The sequence below is a fragment of the Kryptolebias marmoratus genome, linkage group LG1 (assembly GCF_001649575.2).
Source record: "Kryptolebias marmoratus isolate JLee-2015 linkage group LG1, ASM164957v2, whole genome shotgun sequence".
NCBI lineage: Eukaryota > Metazoa > Chordata > Actinopteri > Cyprinodontiformes > Rivulidae > Kryptolebias > Kryptolebias marmoratus.
The window spans coordinates 3,553,570-3,575,485 of NC_051430.1; the positions used below are offsets into that span (position 1 = coordinate 3,553,570).

At 39.6% G+C, this 21,916-nt stretch overlaps 1 protein-coding gene across 1 annotated transcript; it reads right to left on the bottom strand.

Moving 5' to 3' along the window:
- Positions 1–591: 591 nt before the first annotated feature.
- top3b (DNA topoisomerase III beta) lies at positions 592–19,029 on the bottom strand. The gene is made up of 18 exons (XM_017432720.3): positions 18,884–19,029; positions 18,176–18,307; positions 15,792–15,898; positions 15,627–15,701; positions 15,257–15,453; positions 14,020–14,176; positions 13,482–13,595; positions 12,619–12,709; positions 10,823–10,977; positions 10,550–10,655; positions 10,286–10,432; positions 8,829–9,002; positions 6,880–7,008; positions 6,498–6,647; positions 5,057–5,157; positions 2,416–2,617; positions 1,578–1,765; positions 592–980 (listed from the first exon to the last, which is right to left on the bottom strand). The coding sequence occupies exons 1-18, from the start codon at positions 18,951–18,953 to the stop codon at positions 699–701; spliced, it is 2,577 nt and encodes an 858-aa protein (XP_017288209.1). The 5' UTR covers positions 18,954–19,029; the 3' UTR covers positions 592–698.
- Positions 19,030–21,916: the final 2,887 nt, after the last annotated feature.

The following is a 21,916-nucleotide window of genomic DNA, read 5'->3' on the forward strand; positions in this document are numbered from 1 at the left end:
AATATCCAATATCCAACTTAAAACTAACTTCATTGCGGTGTTTTGCTGAAATCTTTGTGGGTAAATGTGAAGCATTAGCGCACATTTTGGCTTCGGTCGCTGCTCCTGCACGCTCCCGGCATTCTGATGTTAACAGGAAGTGACATCATGTGTCTTCTTCGTGAGTTATTTGGGGTTATTTTGGTGAAAGTTGCAAAAAGTTGCGATTTCGTGGGGTTTGCTTAATTTTGCATTAATAGTTGCGATCTCAACATTGCGAAATTCTGGAGGGTCTGCTTAACACAATCTCTGGGTACTAACACATCTCACAATATCACATAGGATGATGCCTGATGTAATTTACATGGTTCCACCATAACGGTTTAAACTCCATCACTTCTCCTCATAAGATGATTTTAGTCTAAACTCTGGTATGAAAGGTGGCAGGTGATATGCATTTAATGTTCTTATATATTACAGAATTGCATAAGACATATTCAGCCAATGCATGCCTCATGCCTGAACCTCATGTTCTGACCCTGTGCCAGAGCAAAAAACTGCACAAATCTACAGAACTCTTTATTATACTGAACAAACACACTTAAGGTAAACTGAGTTTGAATGTATGTTTATTTAGGTCTAATGAATGAAATCTGTGAATAGACAAATGGGTTGTAATATTATCTACCTAGCAAAGAACGGCACACCCAACACTGAGACTATACAAAATAAGCAGCCAGTGCAGCCATTTTATCTTTGGGTTTTTTAGGATTGCCACGGCGCCCCCTGCCTCGCCCTCGTCCTCCTCGTCTCGCACCTCCGCCCCGATGCATGGCGTGCCTCATGGTGGCATGTTTGAGCTCCACCAAATCCTGGAAGACCGGATCACAGAAAACACAGCCGGTGTGTTGGGTCTCCCCGGCAGGGAGTGGCGTGGAGGTCTTGTTGAAGTCCACGGCCACCAGGGAGGCATCACATGCATCACAGCTGTCCTGAGCAACCTGAGAGGAGAAAGAGTCACTTCAGAGCTGAGCAGAACCAGAAGTATTCACAACCTTGCACTGGGCATTAAGGACACTGATGTCCACTTTGTTTTTGTTTATCTAAAGGACACAGTTCCTGAAGCGTGTTTAGCTGTTGTGTTAGCAAAACATTTAATAGACCGGTTGATGTATTTTAATGAAACTTTCAGAAAGTAGTTGTAAATGAACTAACATTTGGAGTCACCTCTGTTCAAGATGGCCACCACAGCAAAGGAATCTTAGCAAACACAAAAATGGCTGTAACTCCGATAATTTCACAGATAATGAATTTTGGTGCGGTAGTGGTCAAAACAACAGACGCTAAATAGTTTGGAAATGCCTTTTAACCCTTCGCAGACTGATGGGCAGCAACAGGCCACTGCTGATGTCTTTCCACCCTGGCATTGTGTTAATACACACCTGTATTCTCCAGAGCAGCAAACTGCTTTTATAGAGCTACTCACACTGATGGAGATCAGTTCATAATGAAAGCGTTTGTCATTTGTAAGGCTTAAACTTGAAATTGGTCAAATCTGTAAAATGTAACTATTGTGACAGGAGAAAAAATGTTCTTACTTGCACTTTGTGTGCATGTTCAAAGAAGTGCACCACCACATTGCATTTGTTACAAGCCATCCTCCACTTGGGTCCAGAGAGGGGATCCAGCACCAAAACTCCACTGTCACACTCCACACACTGTCCGATGCCCAGAGAGTTGAGGGAATGCTGGCAGGAAGGATGGGTACATTCATTACACCCCATCCCTGGAAGAAGCAGACGCCAAGGTTAAATCTGTCACATGCACGCCTCTGAACAGACATAACAGTTTTATTCTTCTGACCTTTGACCAACAACATTTAACTAGTTCATCTTTCCAAAAAAGTAACTCTTTAAACTTGCCACAAAAACATTCAGTCAAGATATTTAAAGCATTATGACTTCTTTGAAAAAGGCTCGTGACTAAATGTACATGCACGTGATTGGACAGGGCGCATCTGGTCGAGCCTGGCAGAGAAGAAGGGCTAAAAAAGGACTCACAATGTTAGAAGATACTAAAAGACAAAACTAAATTTGTGTGTGTATTAAACCATTTTTTCAATGAGCATGGTGCTGAGCTGTGAACATCACTCTGGCTCGTGTTTTTTGGGATTTAATCACCAGACTATAAAAACAAAATCCAAAAATGTAACCTTTTAATTTACTTTACTATGTTTAATATTAGGAATGAATTACATCCTACTGTATTAAAGATTAAATGCCTGTTCATGAATTCAGTACAACTTTACTTATCTAGCCTTTCCAATGCAGGTGTAACTCTGTGTTTAACAAAGCAAGTAGATCAGATTAAGCACTCCTAAAAGTCACTAAAATATATAAGAGAGATGAGAAAGACACAATATGATATAATCAGAACCTTTCTTCATGTCCCTGAAAGGCGGGTTGCTGAAGCAGTAGGGACACAGTGGGTAGCTTTTGCCCCGCGCCCCGGAGGTCCACAGAACGATCTCAAAATCATCCAGGGGACAGCGGAGCTCCTTGTTCAGCTTGATGGCGCCATTCTGGGGGAGGCTGTAGGTCTCATCGCAGTGAGAGCAGTGGAGCCTGCTAGGTTTCGCCTGCAAACACAAGTTTACCTCAGATGGGCGGGAGGATTACCTCCTCTACTCAGTTTTTATTCTAATGTGTGTCCAGCCAGCAGAGGGTTAATAACATCCTGTTTCCCAGATTCTCAGTCTATGTATGAACACAATATCAATTAAATATGATATGAAAATCTTAACTGATTAAAAATAAAAACAGATTTGATGTTTAATGCAGGTGGAACAGCGGTTAGAGCCGTCACCTCCCCGCAGGAAGGTTGCAGGATTGCTTCCTGGCCTGGGGCCTTTCTGGGTGGAGTTTACATGTTCTCCCTGTGCTCACAGGGGTTTAAATAGTAACTACATTTGTCCCTAGGTGTGAGTGTGAATGGTTGTTTGTCTCTATGTGTCCCTGTGATGGACCTGCGACCTGTCCAGGGTGTCCCCTGTCTCTCACACAGTGACTGCTGGAGGTAGGCAGCAGCTCCCCGCGACCCAGAAGCAGGTAAAGAAAACGGATGGATGTTTAATGCCTGAATGCTGAGTCAGCATTGACATTCCAGTTTTCTTATTTATAATTTCTGCCGTACAAACAATTACATAAAACAACATGTCATTCTTAAAGGTCCAGGACTTTTCACCTGTAACTGAAAGGCAGAAGTGGACTGTTATGTTTTGCCTGTGTTGGTGTTCATGTGACTGTCTGTTAGCAAAATATTTCATGAACAACTTCACAATTTTAATACAAATTTTTTTTTAAAAAGTAATCATTGGCTGTACATCTACAACTGAAAAAACATTTGGAGCCAACCCAATTCAAGATGGCCACCACAACAGTCTGAAACGAGCCAGATTCAGGTAAACTTAGCAGAAAATAAGTGAAAATTGTATGTGATAGTAGCTGAGAGACATTTACAACACACGCCGAGCGTGACATCTCACGATTTCACACCAGATTATTGAGCCAAACAGATCCAACTCAACAGAAGATGATCTTCGTCTAAAAACTCTGGCAGGCGATATGCATTACTTCCAGGAAGGCTAGGCTTTTAATTGGATTTAAATATGTTTTTGCAAACAGAAAATAATGAGAAATATTCCAAAAGGAGCTAACTGTAACAAACCTTCATGATGCCAGCAAAGTTTCTGGAAATCCTATCAGAACAAAATGAAGCCAGTTAGTCAGCATGATGTAATCTGCTTTGTGCAATATCCTCTCCAACTACACTCATCCTGCTTTGCATACACTCAGACATTCTGACATTGACCAAAACCTTGTCAGCTGTATGATTCATTCATTAGTGGACAAGTGGTTCTGACATCAAATGGAAAGGAGAATAAAAGGTACTGAGTCTGCCAAACTTTGAAGGTTAAAACTCAACTCTACCAGTCTGACATTATCTGAGAGAACTTTGATTCAATGACCCAATGTTTGAATGCTTAATAAATATACAGCTTTAAAAGAAGAGATAAACCACAACTTAAAGAAGAACCTACCATGTTCTGCACCTTCAGTGGACCTTTGAACAGATATCACAAGTCTCCTGCACTCTACAGGGTTTTATACTCAGAATTAAAGGCCTGGGATTCCTGGAAGGACTGCATATCACATGATCCCTTTAATGGCAGACGTTTGGACTATAAAATGATCTCATTTAATATTGTGAGATCTTGAATGATCTGTTAGTGCTCGGAGTACATGTTGAAGATGACGGCAAATTTAAGCTCAACATCTTTACCACTGACTAAATTACAGCCACTTTGGTCTTGGCTAAAGTACCCTGGCTGTGGCACCCATGTTGACTTGGGTTGACTCAAAAGTTAATAAGTTGTTGATGATCATCCAATTATTTTTTCCCGAAAGCTTCATTGAATTCAGTCTAGTGCAGTGGTCTCCAACCCTGGTCCTCAGGGCCACTATCCTGCATGTTTTACTTGTTTCTCTGCTCCAACACACCTGATTTGAATCAATGGGTGATTAACAGGCTTCTGCAGAACATGAAGAGGTGATTTAACCTCTGAATCAGGTGTGTTGGAGCAGAGAAACAAGGAAAACATGCAGGATAGTGGCTCTCAAGGACCAGGATTGGACACCCCTGGTCTAATGGATTATGAAATATTTTGCTAACAGACACACAATGTTGACTAACAGTTACAGTGTAGTGTTCAGGGTATGTGTTGAGAATAACTCAACTACTGTCACACTGAATTTTAGCTCCAAATATGTTAAATTGAGTTGTAGCCGTTTTTGTGTTGACCGATGTTGATTAGCCAGCAGATAAACAGACACACCTTTTCATAACTTTCAGGTCTTTTAAGAGGTATGACAAACTCAAGACTATAGAAGATTTTTTGTTTTAAAGTCTAATTTTATGTTCATCAAAGAATCAATGCCATTCAACATGCTGTTTGTTGCTGAAATAAGAGTCAGTAATGTTTGAAATCCTAGCCCTAGCTCTGATGCTGACTGCTCACCTGGATGTACTTCATGAAGCGGTGACACTTGCCACAGCGGGAAAGGGGCTTTCCAGTGGCAGCAATGGGGGAAAAGGAGACCTCCATCAGCTCATCCATGCCTGGAACACAACAAGCAGATGGTCCAGAACAGCAGTCCCTCCTTGTCCCTTTTTATGTCCCTAATGTACAACATGCAAATCTAAAATGAACAAAATGATTTAAAAGTTTATTTTAGGCTTTTATTTACCATGTGCATAGTTACAAAAAAGACTGGAGAGAGTGCTGAGAGCTGAATGACTGCTGTTAAAGTTAAAACAAGCAGAACGAAAGCTGAAGCAATCAGAATATAAGTTCAATTGTGCAAAAACAAGCAAAACCGTAGCTAAAAGCTAAAATCAACAGTACTGTAGCTTTAAGACAAAATTAACAAAATTGTAACTAAGTCCTAAAACAGTAACTAAAAACTGATAAGAGAATAAAAAAGAAAAAAGAGAGCAAACATGCAGCTTTATAGCAGATTTCAAAGAGAAATCCTCAGTTCATGTTTAAACCAGCTAAGGAGACATTAATAGATTTCTACAGAAAAACTTTTGAAAATAAAAGTAAATATTTTAAAAAGTTACAAAAAAACAAATGCCATAGTAAACTACTCCTGACTGAGCTGAATGTTTTGATGTTTGAATGGTTAAAGTAGCACAAAGAGTTTGATTGCAAAAAACACAATTAAAAACCAGAACAAACCAACAGAATAAATGCTGACTCAACTTAACTTTAGTCCTCTGCAGAAAGGCAGGGATCATTGTTTCCAATGATGGTCAACTGGGAGTGGGAACAGCATTTACATCATCATCTGTTTATGCAGCCATAATAGATGTAAAAATACACAATTTTTCACTGTTTTTGATTAGAATTTTGATGCTTCTAACAAATTCTTCCTTGTTTGGGGGTTAATGTAACTTAAACTCATCAGGAGTTTTGTAAAAACTGTGCTAGAAAACAGCAAATACTCCTCACCTTTGTTTGCAGATAAATTTGACAATCAGTTCCAGAAATTCTCCTGTCAGAGTTTGGAATATCTTGGCACAGCTCCTTTTCATATGACCCAACGTTTGTCTTTAACGCTCTCCACCACTCGATTTCCTCCTTCAAAATAACTCATCCTTACAGGTGAGAGAAGAGAGGAGAACTTGTGTCTCTAGTTCCATTGTTCTCCGTCTGACTGTTCACATCTGGGGAATATTTTACCGACTCGATATCCGTCGCCAACAGAGACTCGTCAATGTTCGAATGTAAACTAATGACTTGGCAACAAAATCACTCATTTATTATAAATTATATGGTAGACTTTTTGCCACAAATGATGCATTTAGTGATATTTTTTATCTTTGCTGATACACACATACATATTTCTCTTATGGCTTTCTGAGCATTCTGTGCTCCTGTGGCTCAGTGGACTTACTAGTGATGGAATCCACAAAGTAGTGAAACTTCCTCTTGAAGATATCAAGCGCATGCTGCAGAACTTGCTGGTAATTTGCCTTCCCCAGTGAAATGAGGTTCAGCTGCTTCTCTACAGCGCTGCGTATAGTCGGCAGCACCAGCTCTGCATCTGAACATACACACAATCACACACTTATATTTTAATGACAATTTACAAACAATGCCTCTAAATTTCTATTTTCACTCATATTGTGAGTCATGTATTATAAAAGTCTGGTCCCATTTGTTCCAAAGGAAAATCTTTCTTTTGCCACAGCTTTAAAAGAATATTTAGCGATGTGCTGTAAACTCTGCAACAAGTCTCATCTGTCCAAGAGGCTGAAAAATCTCAGGAAAATGACCTGTCTTGTAGTAGCCATGTACCAGGACTATGCCCAGGTTGGTTGGCTTTAGTTTGCGCCCGTTCTCTACTGTCACATAGTTCCTCTGACAGATGTTATTGATGTGGACAGGGATGCTGGCATCAGTACCTGAAAGACACAAGACAGCCATCAGCTTGAAGAAAAGGGTATTTCATCAGCGCTTGGAAACTGAAACCTATGTGTGGTTGTCAATTGGAGTAAAGCTGCTGATTTAATCTCCTACTCTTCTTTTAACTGATGTTTAAACTTAAATATAAATTTCAAGATCTTCTCAGGCAGAAGCCATTACCAACACTGTGAATAGTGGAGGTGGGGTCCTGACCTCAACCAGTGAAGGGAATATTTCAAGGACCTTCTCAATCCCACTAACATGTCTTATGAAAGGAAAACACAAGGAAGCTGAGTCTGGGGACTTTGGGGAGAGCCCGTCCATAATTGGGGCTGAGCTTGCTGAGGCAGTTAAAAGGCTCTGCGGCAGCAGGGCTGCAGGGGTAGACAAGATCCACCCCGAGTTCTGGATGTTACTGGGCTGTCTTGGTTGACACGCCTTTGCAACATCGCATGGACATCAAGGGCAGTGATTCTGGATTGGCAAACTGGGGAGAAGACTGGAGGGTGTGTTCCAATTACAGAGAAATCCCACTGCTCAGCCTCCCTGACATGGTCTATTTAGGGGTGCAGGAGAAAAGAGTCTGGTTGATGTTTGAAGCTCAGATTCAGGAGGACCAATGTGTGTTCCATCCTGGCCATAGAACACTGAATCAGCTCTTTACCCTCACTAGGGTCTCTGAGGGGCCGTGGGAGGTTGCCCAACCAGTCTACATGTGTTTTGTGGACATGGAAAAGGCATTTGACTGTTCCCTGGGGTACCCTGTTGCTAGTGCTCTGTGACTATGGGACTGGGGGTCCATTGCTAAGGGTCATTCTGCCTCTGTGCAAACGGTGCAAGAGGCAGTAAGTCAGACCTCTTCAGAGTGAAAGTTGGGCTTTGCCAGGGCTGCAAGTTGTCAACGATTCTGTTCATGACTTTTATGGACAGAGTTTCTCAGTGCAGCCAGGGGATGGAGGGGGTCTGGTTTGGTGGCCTCAGGGTTCTGTCTGTATTTGCAGATGATGTGGTCCTGTTAGCATCATTGTGCCGTGGTCTCCAGCTCTCACTCAGGGTTCCCACACCTTGGTTAACATCAAATTCAAGGACTTTTCAGGACCAATTTTCTCAAATTCAGGGACCACATGCATAGGAAGTGACAGACACAGGTGCGTGGTTACCATGGTGAACATACTGAGCCACTTGCGGCAGATTTAGCATTTCTTTTAATCCTGGTTCTCTTTTCACTTCTTATACGGTTCATGCATAAGCGCAGGTGTTTTTTCTGACCTTAGATTATTGCAAAGTTAGGTTGTAGTTTTATACAGTAACTGCAGTGGACCCCTTTAAAATTTCTTCAAAAAATTTTCTAGTTTGTAATTTTTGGTCCCTGATTTCAAGCAGCAGTCTTCAAATACAGCTGGACCATTTTGGGTCAACTAAACAAGCCATCCTTCAGCTCACAGTTTATAACAGACTGTGTATTCTTTCCAGTCTCATGCGATACTGTGTGATCCTGCAGGATGTGTTATCTTTGTAAATCTGACTAGATTATTGCCATTTATATGTTGGGTAAGGTTAGCTGTAGTCAAAGAAAATGGTCTCCCAGAGTAACAACCGCTTATCAGAACAGGAAATTAAACTATTTAAGTGTTGACAGAATTTCAGATTTTTAAATTGAACTCATATCACGTCATTTGCCCCAGAGGCAAATTACAATCAGATTGGTTTTGCCATATTAGTGCTTCCAATCTTCAAATGTGATGTAGTGAAGGTTGAGAAGACTTTGAGGTTGTTTTGCTCTCGTTAAAAGTTTTGCTGTGTCTGGCAGTGCAGATACCGATGCCATGTTTCTCCATAAGTGTGATGAGTTCAGCCTCTGTCAGGTAGTCAGGCGGGCTGGTCTGCCTTTCCACCAGCTTGATCTCGTCAACTGTAAAAGTGTCTCCACGTTCACAAACTGGTATGGCTTCTTCCAGGGCGATGCCTTGCCACGGCATCACTGCTGTGTACCCTGTGGACAGAACAGAACCTCAGCACGGATCAGGTGACAGCAGCGACTGTGGCTTCATGTCTTCAGGAAAAGCATGACAAATAAAGTGGAGTTTTGTTATTGTTTTTTTTTACTAAATAAATTGAATGAAGCAACACTTTGGGTCCTGTGCAAATGAATATGTGCTGTAAAATGTGTTTTCTTCTTAACACCTGAACTTGTCAGCATTCAGTGTAAATATTAGCTTGACTGCTGAGCACTTGGCCTTTTAGACAAGGTAAAAAAAAATCTATTTTTAAGCAAATTGTGTTGGATGAAGATGAAGAAACAGGTCCCAAAATTAAAACAACAGCTGAAGCTCTAACTATGATTGTGAACCAGCTTATTTGAACCATTTGACCAAAAGTAGTTAGTTCTTATAAAAACAAATTTAAGCAACACTGACTACTAATAAATTAATTATATTAACTTCAAGAGTAAAGTCTCTTTAACTTCCTAAAACCTAGTTTGAATTAATGTTTATCTTCTGATCAGGGTGTTTTGTTTAAAACATTTAAGGCTTTAATTATGTGTAAAATATGTCAAAACAAGGGGCCAGAAGATCTCCCTGGACTAAAACATCACAAGATTTCTCATCAAGTAAAAACTGCTTGGGTAAATTATTACTGATGATAAATGTCTTCATCACTCCAGTAGTTTGTGTGGCAGCAGTTTAAGCAAAAAGGCCAGCATTAGGACCAGCTCATTCACGTCACTTCCCTGCTCTCCTATAACCAAGAAAGGAAACCAGAAGAAATCCATAAATGTCTTTTAATTAAAAAATAATTTCAGTGACCAGTTTCTTCTGACTGATTAAAAAAAAAATATATATAGTAGGAAAAGTTAATTTCATATTTCTATATGAATGTTTTGACATGCAGTAAGATATCTGAAAAATATATTTTTTCCATGAAATGACTAAAAATAAGGTTGGTCATTGATCAGATTGTTAATTTTGGCCCCTTGTGAAAATGAGTGAGAATGGAGCGACGCCAGTCAGTTGAGTTTGTAGCAAAAACAGTTTTTTTTAAGGTATTGTTAAAATCTTGTGATTTTAGTAAAGCTCTAGTAGCTTATCTCGTCTTGGTGCTCCTTTAGTTAGTGCTGAAAACTTTTTCTGTTTTAAACCTGAAATAACTCAGGTGTTTACGTTCTACATGGGTTCAGGGTATAAGAGAAGTCTTATGTACACAGGCTAAAAACTTTGAGACAGATTTTAGACATTTTAGAAATTTAAATAAAAAACTCCGGACTTCTGGTTTCACCTGGTGAAATGAGAGTTTTCCCGATACATGAGAAGGCCTCTGTGCCGATAACAAAGTCGATTGTGGTTTGCAGGTACTTGCAGTCTTGGCTGACAGTGGCAATGAAATGCCGTGTGATATACTCATACAGCCGCCAGCCATCGCTTCCTACAGAGCACAACGACAGGAAGAACAGCTGTTAGAGGCTGAAAGAGGCAAACAATAGGAACAAGCTCTGGTGGATGGATACATTTGACTTTTTTTCCATTGCTTTCTGCGTCTCACCCAGTTCTCCCTCTGTGGCAGCTCGCATGGGCGTGATAGGTGGATGGTCTCCTGCATCATTTCCTTTCCTGGGTCGGTTGATGCCGGTTAAAAGCAGAGCATTTACCTGATGTGGAGGGAAACAAAATACCATTTAGAAATCTGCATTTAAGTCCAACTACATACCTAGAAATGTATTTTAAATTCTTATCACAAATATTGTAAAATAATTGACTTATATGTGTCCACATCCTCAGCGGGATAAATGTTAAATGACCCCAGGTTAGCCCTCACCTCCTCTGCCCAGACGGGGTTGCTGGTCTGTTGCTTCAGTGTTCCCTTCAGGTCAAAGTTCTCCGGGTAGTGGGTTGTCTCAGTACGGGGGTAACTAATGTAGCCCTGGGTGTACAGGCGCTCTGCAATCTGCATGGTATGTTGGGGGCCCATACCTGCAACATTTTATTCCTTCCTCAGAAAACCGTCCTCTTACATAATTGATGTTTTAATAAGTGTGATGACTGAACTCTCAAAGCTGGACTCACACTAGAACACACACAGTTTAAACAAAATGTTTTAAAACTTTGTTTTTCTCACTGTCTGACATTAATTGAGACTAAATCTTTCTTGTTTTAGTTTTTTTTAAAATATATTTGTATCTGTTATATTCCAGAACAGTGACAAAGAGAATATTTTTATCAATTTTTTTCAAAGTCACAAGTTTACATACATTTTCTTAGTGTTTGGCAGTGTCACCTTTAAACTGTATGACTTGGGTCAAAGGTTTAGGGTTTCCTTCCACAAGTTTCTCACAGTAGTTTACTGGAATTTTGTCCCATTTCTCCAGACAGAATCGGTGGAACTGAGTCAGGTGTGTAGGCTGCCTTCCTCTCACACATCTTTTCAGCTCTGTCCACAGATTTTCTCTGGGACTGAGATCAGGGCTTTGTGATGTGACTCCAAAACATTGACTTTGTTGTCCTTAAGCCACTTTGTAACATATTTGGCACCATGCTTAGGGTCATTGTCCATTTGAAGATCCATTTGTGTCCAAGTTTAACTTCCTGGTTGATGTCTCAAGATGTTACTTTCATATTTCCACATAATGTTTGTTCCTCGTGATGATATCTTTTGTTGTGAAGTGCCCCAGTCCCTCCTGCAGCAAAACATCCCCACACCATTTTACAGTTGGAGTTTCCCCTTTTTCCTCTAAATGTATCGATTGTCATTGGGGCCAAAATAAAGGTTTTTGTCCCTGTGTGCATTTGGCTTTTTAATGTTGCTTCTTCCTCACTGAGTGGCTTCTCAGCTCATGTCAGTACTGATTGTTTTGGGGTTGATTTGGAGCTTTCACACCAAACAACATTCATCTCGGGAACACAGAGTAATAAAGTAAAGCAGTGTGTTTGAGGTGTGCCTCCAATTAACTCAAATGTTGTCTACTAAGCTGTCAAAAGTTTCCAAAGCCATGACATCATCATCTTGGCTTCCCCAAACTGTTTAAAGACAATCATCTTAGTGGATGTAAACATGTGACTTTGAAGAAAGTAACAAAGAAATTCTGAATGAATTACTTTCTCATTATTTGGGCTTTGAGCAAACAGAGCAAATTTTGGGAATCCTAACTGACCTAAAACAGGAAAGGTTTAGTCTGTTTTATAGTTTTATACAGTGGATGGAAACATCTGGTTTCAACTGTATCTAAAATAAGATTAGTTTCCTCATTTTAATATTGTTTACCTAAATAAAACCTGCATGCAAACTTAAAGATAATAATTAATTCCTTGAAAGAATGAGAGGTCTTTAATTTCTTTATATATTTTTTCTGTTGATTTGTTATATTTGTTTTTATAAATTAGTACCATCATAAATAGTTCCAAGAGGTTCACCAATCTTTAACTCTTCTAAGATATCGACAAAAAATGTCCATAATAGGCATTTGTGTTTTACTACTACAAAGTTTACTCTCGAACAAAATTCCTCCTATTTAGTATGAGTACACGCAGACAGAAATCATCAGATCGTAACAAAGCCAGTGACAGACGACTGATATGATATCAAACTGATGTGTTGATTGGATAAGTTGAAATTACCTAAAGCCGAGCTGGCCACTCTCAGCATCTCCACGGTGTTCAGTGCCTGAGGCCTCTGCTTGGTTTTCTCCTTTTTACTCACAGACTCCACCTGCAATAATTAAGATATCAAATAAAAAGTTAAAACCAACTTGGGCTAGTTAAGTCTCCATTAAAACATGGTTCTGGTTGACTCTGGTGGAATTTATCCATTCCTTTTTTAAAGCTCGTAATTTATCCAGATGAGTTTTGTTTAGAATGACTAACAAGACAAAGTATAGTCGTGTGAACTAGTTTTAATCAGTTTTAATGTTTTGCGTGTAGGATCAGAATATATTTAAAATAATCTGGTCTTAAAATGTGGTAAATAAAACCTCAGATGAACAACATGAATGCATGACGTATTCTACTGTAATCCCTTGTTGAATTACAAACATCAGTCTGGATATGTTTACCCAAAAATACGCAGCGGCATGTTTGGCAAAAACAAAACATCCTCATGTCAGGGTTTTCAAGTTGCTTGTAATCTTTTAAACTTACAGACACTGCAACATTTAGGCTCCATGCCTAGACGTTTTAAAACTCACTGTAGATACAATATATTCTGAAACATTCATGCAGTCCCAAACACAGTCACAGTATGTCTTATATAAACTGCTTTAAATGGTGAACCTTGACTGCCTCTGACTAATAACTAATAACTGCAATAACTTATTTGTCCTGAAATTGAACAACTGAGTCAAATAAAAAAAGCAGATTTTTACATCAGTCGTGTGTTTTAGCCAGTTTGGCTGCTGGATCTGAGCAACACACTGGACATTTAGGTGCAAACCACTCCCACCTGGCTATAAATGGTTCCTAGTATGGAGCTGTTTGACTCTTACCTGGGCCTCTCTGGACGTCTTGGCCAGGTTGAGAAACATCTGCCCCACCTCTCTGTCAAAGACTCTCACCCTGTTCCAGTCCAGGGTCAGAGAGTTGTCCTTTCCCTTGAACACCTGACCACAACACAGAAGGATCAATAGATTAGAACAATGCATCAACAGCTTAAGCTTTCCCAGACTGCGTATAAAAGATGGAGATAACCTCCAGTTCTAAAGAGCTGAACCAAACCAGCAGTCAAAATGAGACAACTTATCAAGGTGCAAAAACCAGGACTCAAACTTTCTACAAGGAACAAGTGATTAAACTTTGGTGGTGATCTGGATCACGATGCGGATTCAGGAGTTTTTTTAAAGGCTTCCAAGCAGACAGTGACCCTGTGGTCTTGACAGAGGTTTGTGCTCTTGGAGCGCTTCTAGTTGTTTTGGGTTTTTTTTTAACCACATTTATCCTCCCTAGTTCAATATGAGCCCAAACACCCAGTGGGTCACACAGCATGATGGCATCCTCATCTGAGGCAGAGGCAATGGTTTGCTGTACCTTAGCCTGGAGAACCCAGTAGGTTTCTGGTTTGAAGGACTGGATCTTGTCATGGCGTTCCACACAGAAGCCGAGCGTTGGAGTCTGGCACGGTCCAAACGAGATTAACGAGGAGTCCAGGTTGCCATATTTGCCTTGAAAATACTTGGTCTGGAACCTGAAAACGCCAGGCGTAGAATCAGTAGGAAAAGCTTGGAGTTGCTGCAATTAAAGCTGAGAAACAATTGAACCATATCTCACAAAACAAAAGTCATGATCCTTTAATAATGTTTGGATTTACTGAGCATGTCTGACTAGACAAACTTAAAGTTCAAATAAATAGCAAGACAAATGCTGTTTGAAAAAAGTCCCAGAGTTATCGCACTCCAGTCAGGAACACTGACGCAGAAGGAGGGGGTACGTTTTTTGTCTTGATAATAACTAGTTGTGAGATGTTATTTCTACCAAGAGTGATGTCATCACGGAAAATGAACAAGTAAACATTTACCAGACAAACAAGAGTCAGTGTCAGTTTAGCTACCTTTAGCTTGGAGCTACACTTTTACAAACATATTTATGTACTGACATGGTCCAGATTTCTCAATTGTTACGCAAAACCTTCGCACCACTGTTGAACGACATTTACAACAACTGTCAACGACCCCTGAGCCACAAAAACTGCAATCATGTTGAGTAAACGTTGGAGGAGATTCCTGAGAAACGGCAAACTGCTGGGGAACTTTGACCCATCGTGATCGTGAGACATTCAAATTCAGCAAGAAAAATAACACATTTTCTTACAATTCTGCTGTAATTTGGGGTCTCCAACATGTCTGCATCAGTCGCAGCCCAGTGAGAAACTGGCTAAGATCAAAGACCTGCCCGGACATGTAGCCATTTTGTTTATTATCACCTCAGCTAGCTTTCATCTGATTTAATTTGAAGCAAATTATTATGTTAATTAGAAGACAAATGCTTTAAATATTTTAACATTGATTATAGAAAGAATGAACCAATAAGTCTGAGATGATTTTTCATCCAGATACTTTCTGAACCAGAACTATCAGAACGCTCAAAATAAACTTTAAAACTATTAGTTTTGGAATAATGAATAGATATTATATTCAAACTGCAACCACAGCAGTGACAGCTGAAGGGTCACCATGAGCAGGATGGAGTTCAGGGTTTTCCTCTCTGGAAAAAAGCTGCAGATTCAAACAGCATCTAGGCTGAATGCAGCTGGAGACAGATGTGTTACCGGGTGAAGGCGCAGCCTATGCGCAGGTCCAGCTCCTGACGAGCATCGACCGACAACGCCTCGTTCCGGTTCGGTTTTCCGAGGCAGTTCATAGCGTTCCAGATGTCAGTGTCTGTTATGGAGCTGAATTTGGCACGATGCACAGTCTGATCTTTACCCACTCCTTTATTCATTACCGGCTGGATGGCATCCAGAACCTGAGAATCAACAAAAAATTCATCAATGATTCGACATTTAATGTACATGAAAATAATCAAGACAACGTTCTTATGTTTCCTGTGTTATCTGTTATCTCAAACTGCATTCAAATAATAGTGATTATTAATTAAACTACAATCCTGATCCAGACTTCTTGGCATAAATTAGTTACCTCAAAACAGATGTTCTCTCCTTCTTTATCACAGTCCAGCCATAAAACCACATAGTCACAGCCTTTGGCTTCAACCTGACGGATAAAAAGAGAAACAAACTGAATGAAACTAAGATGGGATGACCCCAGTCAGAAAACATACAGTGAGCACTAATATCAACCTACTTGGAGAAACTTCACCATGTTAAGTTTAGGATTGGCCTCCTTCTTTTCTGTTGGAGCTTTACTGAAGAGTTCTGCAGGGTCCACCTTGTCCCAGTTGTTATATTTCCCTACAAAAAGTAGCACAAAGCTGTCAGGAACATCAGGTTAGTAATGAGCCAAATACACTCCATTCTGATGTTTGTGTGTAATTGTGGTTGAGAAAACAGATAAAAGTCAAAGTTGTTGTGTCATCCACACACGCAGGATGAGTGTATGGATGACACCTGAGCATATAAACCTGAGTACGTACAGAACAAGAACCGACAAGTTGTAACATTAAGAAATGTAAGCTTATCAAACCAATGAAATGGTCAATGTGGTTTATAATTAAAACAACAAACTGTTTGCTATGACCAGAAATTATTAAGTAGTTTTTCAGTTCTAGCAACAAAATGACCGGTTTATGCGTCACCAATACTTTGTCCCACATTTTATCTTCTGATTTGTAAATTTGAGTTTTAAAACAGAAAATTACAGTTTTTCATTCCCTTTTATGCCCTTAGCTGAGGCGCTGAAATATCTAATCAGGGGACCCAATAAACACATAAATAAAAAATGCATTTTGAATTTCTGTCCAATTTAAAAACTTCCAACACAAAAACACTTTTCATTGTCAGATGCTTGAAGATTCTTTCACTTTAAAGAAGTTTTGAGAGAGACTAGGGCATTTAAGGTAAGTTGATTACATTTTTTAATTCATCTTCTTCAAAGTCAAATGTTTACATCCATTTTCTTAGTCTTTAAACTGTAAGACTTGGGTCAAACATGTTGGGTAATTTTGTCCCATTTCTCCAGACAGAATCGGTGGAACTGAGTCAGGTTTGTAGGCTGCCTTCTTCTCACACATCTTTTCAGCTCTGTCCACAGATTTTCTCTGGGACTGAGATCAGGGCTTTGTGATGTGACTCCAAAACCTTGACTTTGATGTCCTTAAGCCATTTTGTACCTAATTTGGTGGTCTACTTAGGATCATTGTGCATTTAGAAGACCCATTTGCTCCCAAGCTTTAACTTCCAAACTGATGTTTTAATATTTCCATATAATGTTCTTTCTTCACGATCACGATGCCATCTGTTTTGCAAAGTGCACCCATCCCTCCTGCAGCAAAACACTCTAAAAACAGGATACTTCACGGTTGGAGCTTTCCCCTTTTTCTTTCAAATGTACCAACTGTCATTATGGGCACATAGTTAAATTTATCAGACCACTGGTCATGTCTCCAAAAATGAAGGTCTTTGTCCCTGTGTGCATTTGCAAACAATTATCTGGCTTTTTAATGTTTCTTTTGAAGTAATGGCTTCTTCCTGGCAGAGTGGCCTTTCAGCCCATGTGGACACACGACTCGTTTCCCTGTGGATGATGACACACTCTTACCAGCTTCAGCCAGCATCTTCACCAGGTCTTTTGCTTTTAGTCTTGGGTTGATAATGTACATTTCGGACTAAAGCTCGTCCATCTCTGAGACACAGAGCCCGTCTCCTTCCTGAGTGGTATGATGGTTAGACATTCCCATGGTGTATAATTGTTTGAACAGATGAACATGGTACCTTTAGGCAGAAATTGTACCCAAGAATGAACCAGAGTTGTGGAGGTCGACAACTCTCTTCCTGATATCTTGGCTGATTTCTTTAGATTTTCCATGATGTCACACATGGAAGCAGTGTGTTTTAGTTGTGCCCTCAAAAGCCTCCACAGGTGCGCCACCAATTAATTCAAATACTGTCAAGTAACCAATCAAATGCTTCCAAAGCCATGACATCATCATCTTAACAAATTTGGAGTATGTAAACTTGAGACTTTGAAGAAAGTAATAAAAAAATATCTCTCTCATCTAGAAATTATTTGTCTGTATGTAATTTAAAAAACGGTTGTGTCTTTTTATACAATGGATGTAAACATCTGGTTTAAATTGTATATGATTTTTTTTTTTCTCCAAATATGCAGTTATCCATCCATACATTTTCTTTCCCCAAATCTCCGTTCTGGGTTGGTGTTCAGCTGGTGCCTACCTCCAGCAGTCACTGCACGAGAGGCGGGGACACCCTGGACAGGTCACAAGTCCATCACAGGGACACATGGAGACAACAACCAAGCATTTACACTCCCACTCACACCTACTGATAATTTAGAGTTACCAATTAAGCTAACATGCGGGAGGAAACAGGAGGACCAGGAGAACATATAACCTCCACCCAGAAAGGCTGGGAGGAGAACCTGCGAGCTTCTTGCTGTGAGGCAACAGCTCTAACCACTGCGCCACCGTAGCGTCCCATTTGCAAATGTGATGAGAAATTCTATCATTTTTATTCAGCACAATGTCATCAATGTAATTTTCAGCTACGTACCAATGAAATCCAGACTCATCACATGTCCACAGACAGAAGTCATCTTGAAGCGGACAGTCTGGCCTTGAAAACTGCCCGTGTATTCGTGCACTGAGCACGCTCCATTCAGTCCCTTACGACTAGTACAGCTTCCTAAAAGGAAAGACAGAAGCATTTTTCAGTCAACTCCAAATTGACTGGTATTTAAATTACAAATGTATAAACAAACCGTGTCTGCCTTTAAAAAGCATCTTCTCTACAAAAATGTGGGAGATAAATAAATAGCTTATATTATAAATATTGTTTGTAAACCTAAAAGTGCTCTCATCAGAATGTCTTTGGTAAAATATTTTTCCTAACTCTATGTTCATAAAAATAGTTGTTTCTGTGCCCAGCTGTGGTCACCATGGTAACTACAGACCTGTGTTCGTCACTCCCTGACTACAGACTAAAAAAGGAAGCTTCAACCAAAAAACTACAAACCAGATCCTAAAACCTTCTGACCCATGAGCTACAGGGACTCCGATGGTCACACATGTTCATTTTTATGTTTGAAAATGTTTTATATAGCAGATATGTGGTAAAAACGTGTCGTATACAGTTTAATCAAGTTGCTGAGTTAAAAGAACGCTAATGATTTAAAAGCCAATGTTATTTTAATACTCTAATCCACAAACGCAGTTTTCATTTCTTCTCTCTACCTTGGAATAATACGTATTAATTTCCTACCTTTAGAGAGGATTTTAGCGATGGACTGAGCCAGGGATGGTTTCTCTGCCACCATTAAAACAGTCCTCATTTTCAGGGTGTTCTACCTTACATCTGCTGAAAGAACAACACTACAGCTGGGATAACCCGGAAGGATAACCCGGAACTCTTAGTAACTACTTCCGGTTTGTGTTTGTTTTGTTTTGGGTTTTGAGATCTTGTTTATCTTTAATCCAGTATCCACAGACAAGAACAGAACATGCACAAAAAATGATTTATAACTATTATTAATCACTGACTATTGTCTGGCTGTTTGTTTCCTTGTGTTTTTTTAGTTTCTTTTTTATTCTTGACGGTAGATGCATTAGCGCCACCTACTGGTTTTTCGTGTTGCTTATCATGTTTTTTTATCTAAACTTTATATACGTATAATATAAGATGGAATTCTATTAATCAATTTCGCCTCTTTAAATAAAATCTTATTATAATTTGTATATGTTTGGCCCCTTCTTTCTTTTCTAATTCCCTCCTGCCTTCGTTCTGACATCCTAACAGAACAGGATATTGTCTCATCTTCCCCACAGTGGTGACATTCCCCTGTAATATGCTTTGTATTTTTGAAAAGTGTGTTGTGAAGTCTTGTATGTCCAAATCTTAGTCATGTTATCAATCATTCCTCGTTTCTGCTCCTTCTTCCAGCTCTGATTTCTTCTCCATCCCATTTGTTTCTGCCAATGTCTCTGTAGTCTGTGTTGGATGATACTTCTTGCTTCTAATTTATTAGTATGTACTCTTAAGTTAATGTGATGTTGAACTGCCTTCTTATTCTTGTACATACTCTGTTTGCAAGTCCTCACTTATAATTAATTATCCATCCTCAGTAATCAATGTCTTATTAAAATTCGATGGAGCAGACACAGGATTTCTCCACTAAAAAGGTTTTGGTGCGAGACCAGGACAAATACTAAAGCTGCTTCTTTTCTGGTTCAGGAAATAAATAAAAAAATTAGAACCTATTTGTTTTGAGCCAGCTTGGAGCTACGTCATGATATCACTTGATCTGGCTTGAGTATGGAAAGCTTAAAGGGTCATGTGTTTTGCATGCTTACACATCCAGGCATTTAAAAAAACACTATTTGGTGCTAAATGGATTTCAGACAATAAAGATGTGAAAAAGATCTCTTGTACAAAGTAGAAGACATCTTCAAATGAATTTGTTCTTGTTATTCCTTTTGTGTGTGCTCCAAAGACATTTAAAAAAACTTGGTTGTTTTTGAACCTTTAAAACTTATTCCATCATAAGATCCCAACTAGAAGATAAATAAAGAAGGGGCATTAGGTCATAGGTCAACGCTGTAAAACAAGAGTAATCACCTTTACAATGAAATCAACAGCTAAGTGTGATTGGTATGAGAAGAGTATTATAAAATCTGTTCTTTTGAATTACCTGTCCATTTTGGCTAAGTGTTAGGATCTATATTTTTTGGTTGGTTTTCTTGGTGGGTTTGTTATTTTTTATTTACCGTATTAAAACAAATTGTTGTTATTTGTTGTGAAATTTATTTCCTTTCTTGTGTTTTTTTTTTTTTGTATGTTCCTGGTGTTCTTCTTCTGATGTTTAATGGCGGCTGGCAACCCGATGTGTGCATGTGTGCATTACCGCCACCAACTGAGCTGTAGTGTGGATCAAGAGATTAAGCAGAACGGGAGAGAAAAGAAAAAACAAAACTCTAGATTTATCAAATTAAATTGCTTCCCTTTAAAATGGAAAATGACTTTCACTTGTATAGCGCTTTAGTCCAAGGTCCAAGGTGCTTCACACTACAGTCATTCACCCGTTCATTCACTGATGGCGGTGAGCTACATTGTAGCCACAGCTGCCCTGGGGCGGGCTGACAGAAGTGAGGCTGCCATCACACCGGTGCCACCGAGCCCTCTGACCACCACCAGTAGGCAAGGCGGGTGAAGTGTCTTGTCAAAGGAGAGAACTGCTGAGACTGACAGGACAAACCTTTACCTCCTGAGCCACTGCCGCCCCAAAATGTAATAATTTTACTGTGTATGCTGGCTGTTTTATCCTGCAAGAGACCTGATAACAAGTCCTGTTGCTTTGCCTTTCTTAATGACTGAAACATGATTCCTGTGGATATTATATTTCTTGCAGTGTAGCAGTACGTTTTCAACTGTTTCTGGTTGGTGTTAGTGTGTGTGTGTTTTCCTGTGGATGCTTACCTATTTTGTATGCAGTGTAGAGTGGTCACATTTTCTTCTCTTCTGTTCCATCCTGTCTTCCTTCTTGTCCCAGTTAGTTTTTGTATACTGTGAATGCATCTTCCAGTTTCCTGATCATCTCAGTACTCCTGCCATACGCCCTCCACATCAAAACAGGAGAGAGATTTAATTAAACTTACTTTCTACAAGTTCAGTTAAAATTTGCCCGATGGTTCATGAGATAATTTGCTAACAGACAGATGCAAAAAGGCACACACACACTCACATATGGACACAGGCAACAACATTATCACCCACCTTTTGCCTTTTTAGCAATAAGTGATAGTAACCTGTAGGTACCTGAACTTACCTCCTAACTTTGAGCCCATAGGTTGGTTGCAGTGATTACTTTATAACTGTGAACTTTTGAAAAATTGACTTCATTTATATTCTTTTTCTAAAACTAAAAAATACAAGTTGATAAGCAGCATGGGTATTGACATAAGGACCAACTAGAAATGAATGAAGCAGAGCCACAAGTTCTCTTATTGTTGAGACATTCAGTTCATGAAGGAAGAGTAAGAGTCCATGCCATTAGTAACTTGGGCTCATAATTTTATGTTAATTTAAAACCATTCTCTCAAGGCTAAATGCTAATGGCCAAAAACTATTATGATAATGACCAATGTGTCATCATCCCTAACCCCCACCACACATAAAAATCCCTCCAACTTGAGCCTCTCCACCATACCTCCACCAGTCTGTACAGACATGAGCCTGGAGCAATCCCCAGAAGAAAACAGCATATAAATTGAGGGGTTCAGGCACAGGTTTCAGACTGAC

Excerpts from the sequence above, each read along its gene's own strand:
- top3b (XM_017432720.3), bottom strand. The coding sequence starts at position 18,953 with ATGAGGACTGTTTTAATGGTGGCAGAGAAACCATCCCTGGCTCAGTCC. Across the intron at positions 5,158-6,497 it reads CTTTGTGGATTCCATCACTA|GCATGGATGAGCTGATGGAG; the intron begins GTAAGTCCACTG and ends GTTGTGTTCCAG. Across the intron at positions 2,618-5,056 it reads GCTTCATGAAGTACATCCAG|GCGAAACCTAGCAGGCTCCA; the intron begins GTGAGCAGTCAG and ends TTGTGTTTGCAG.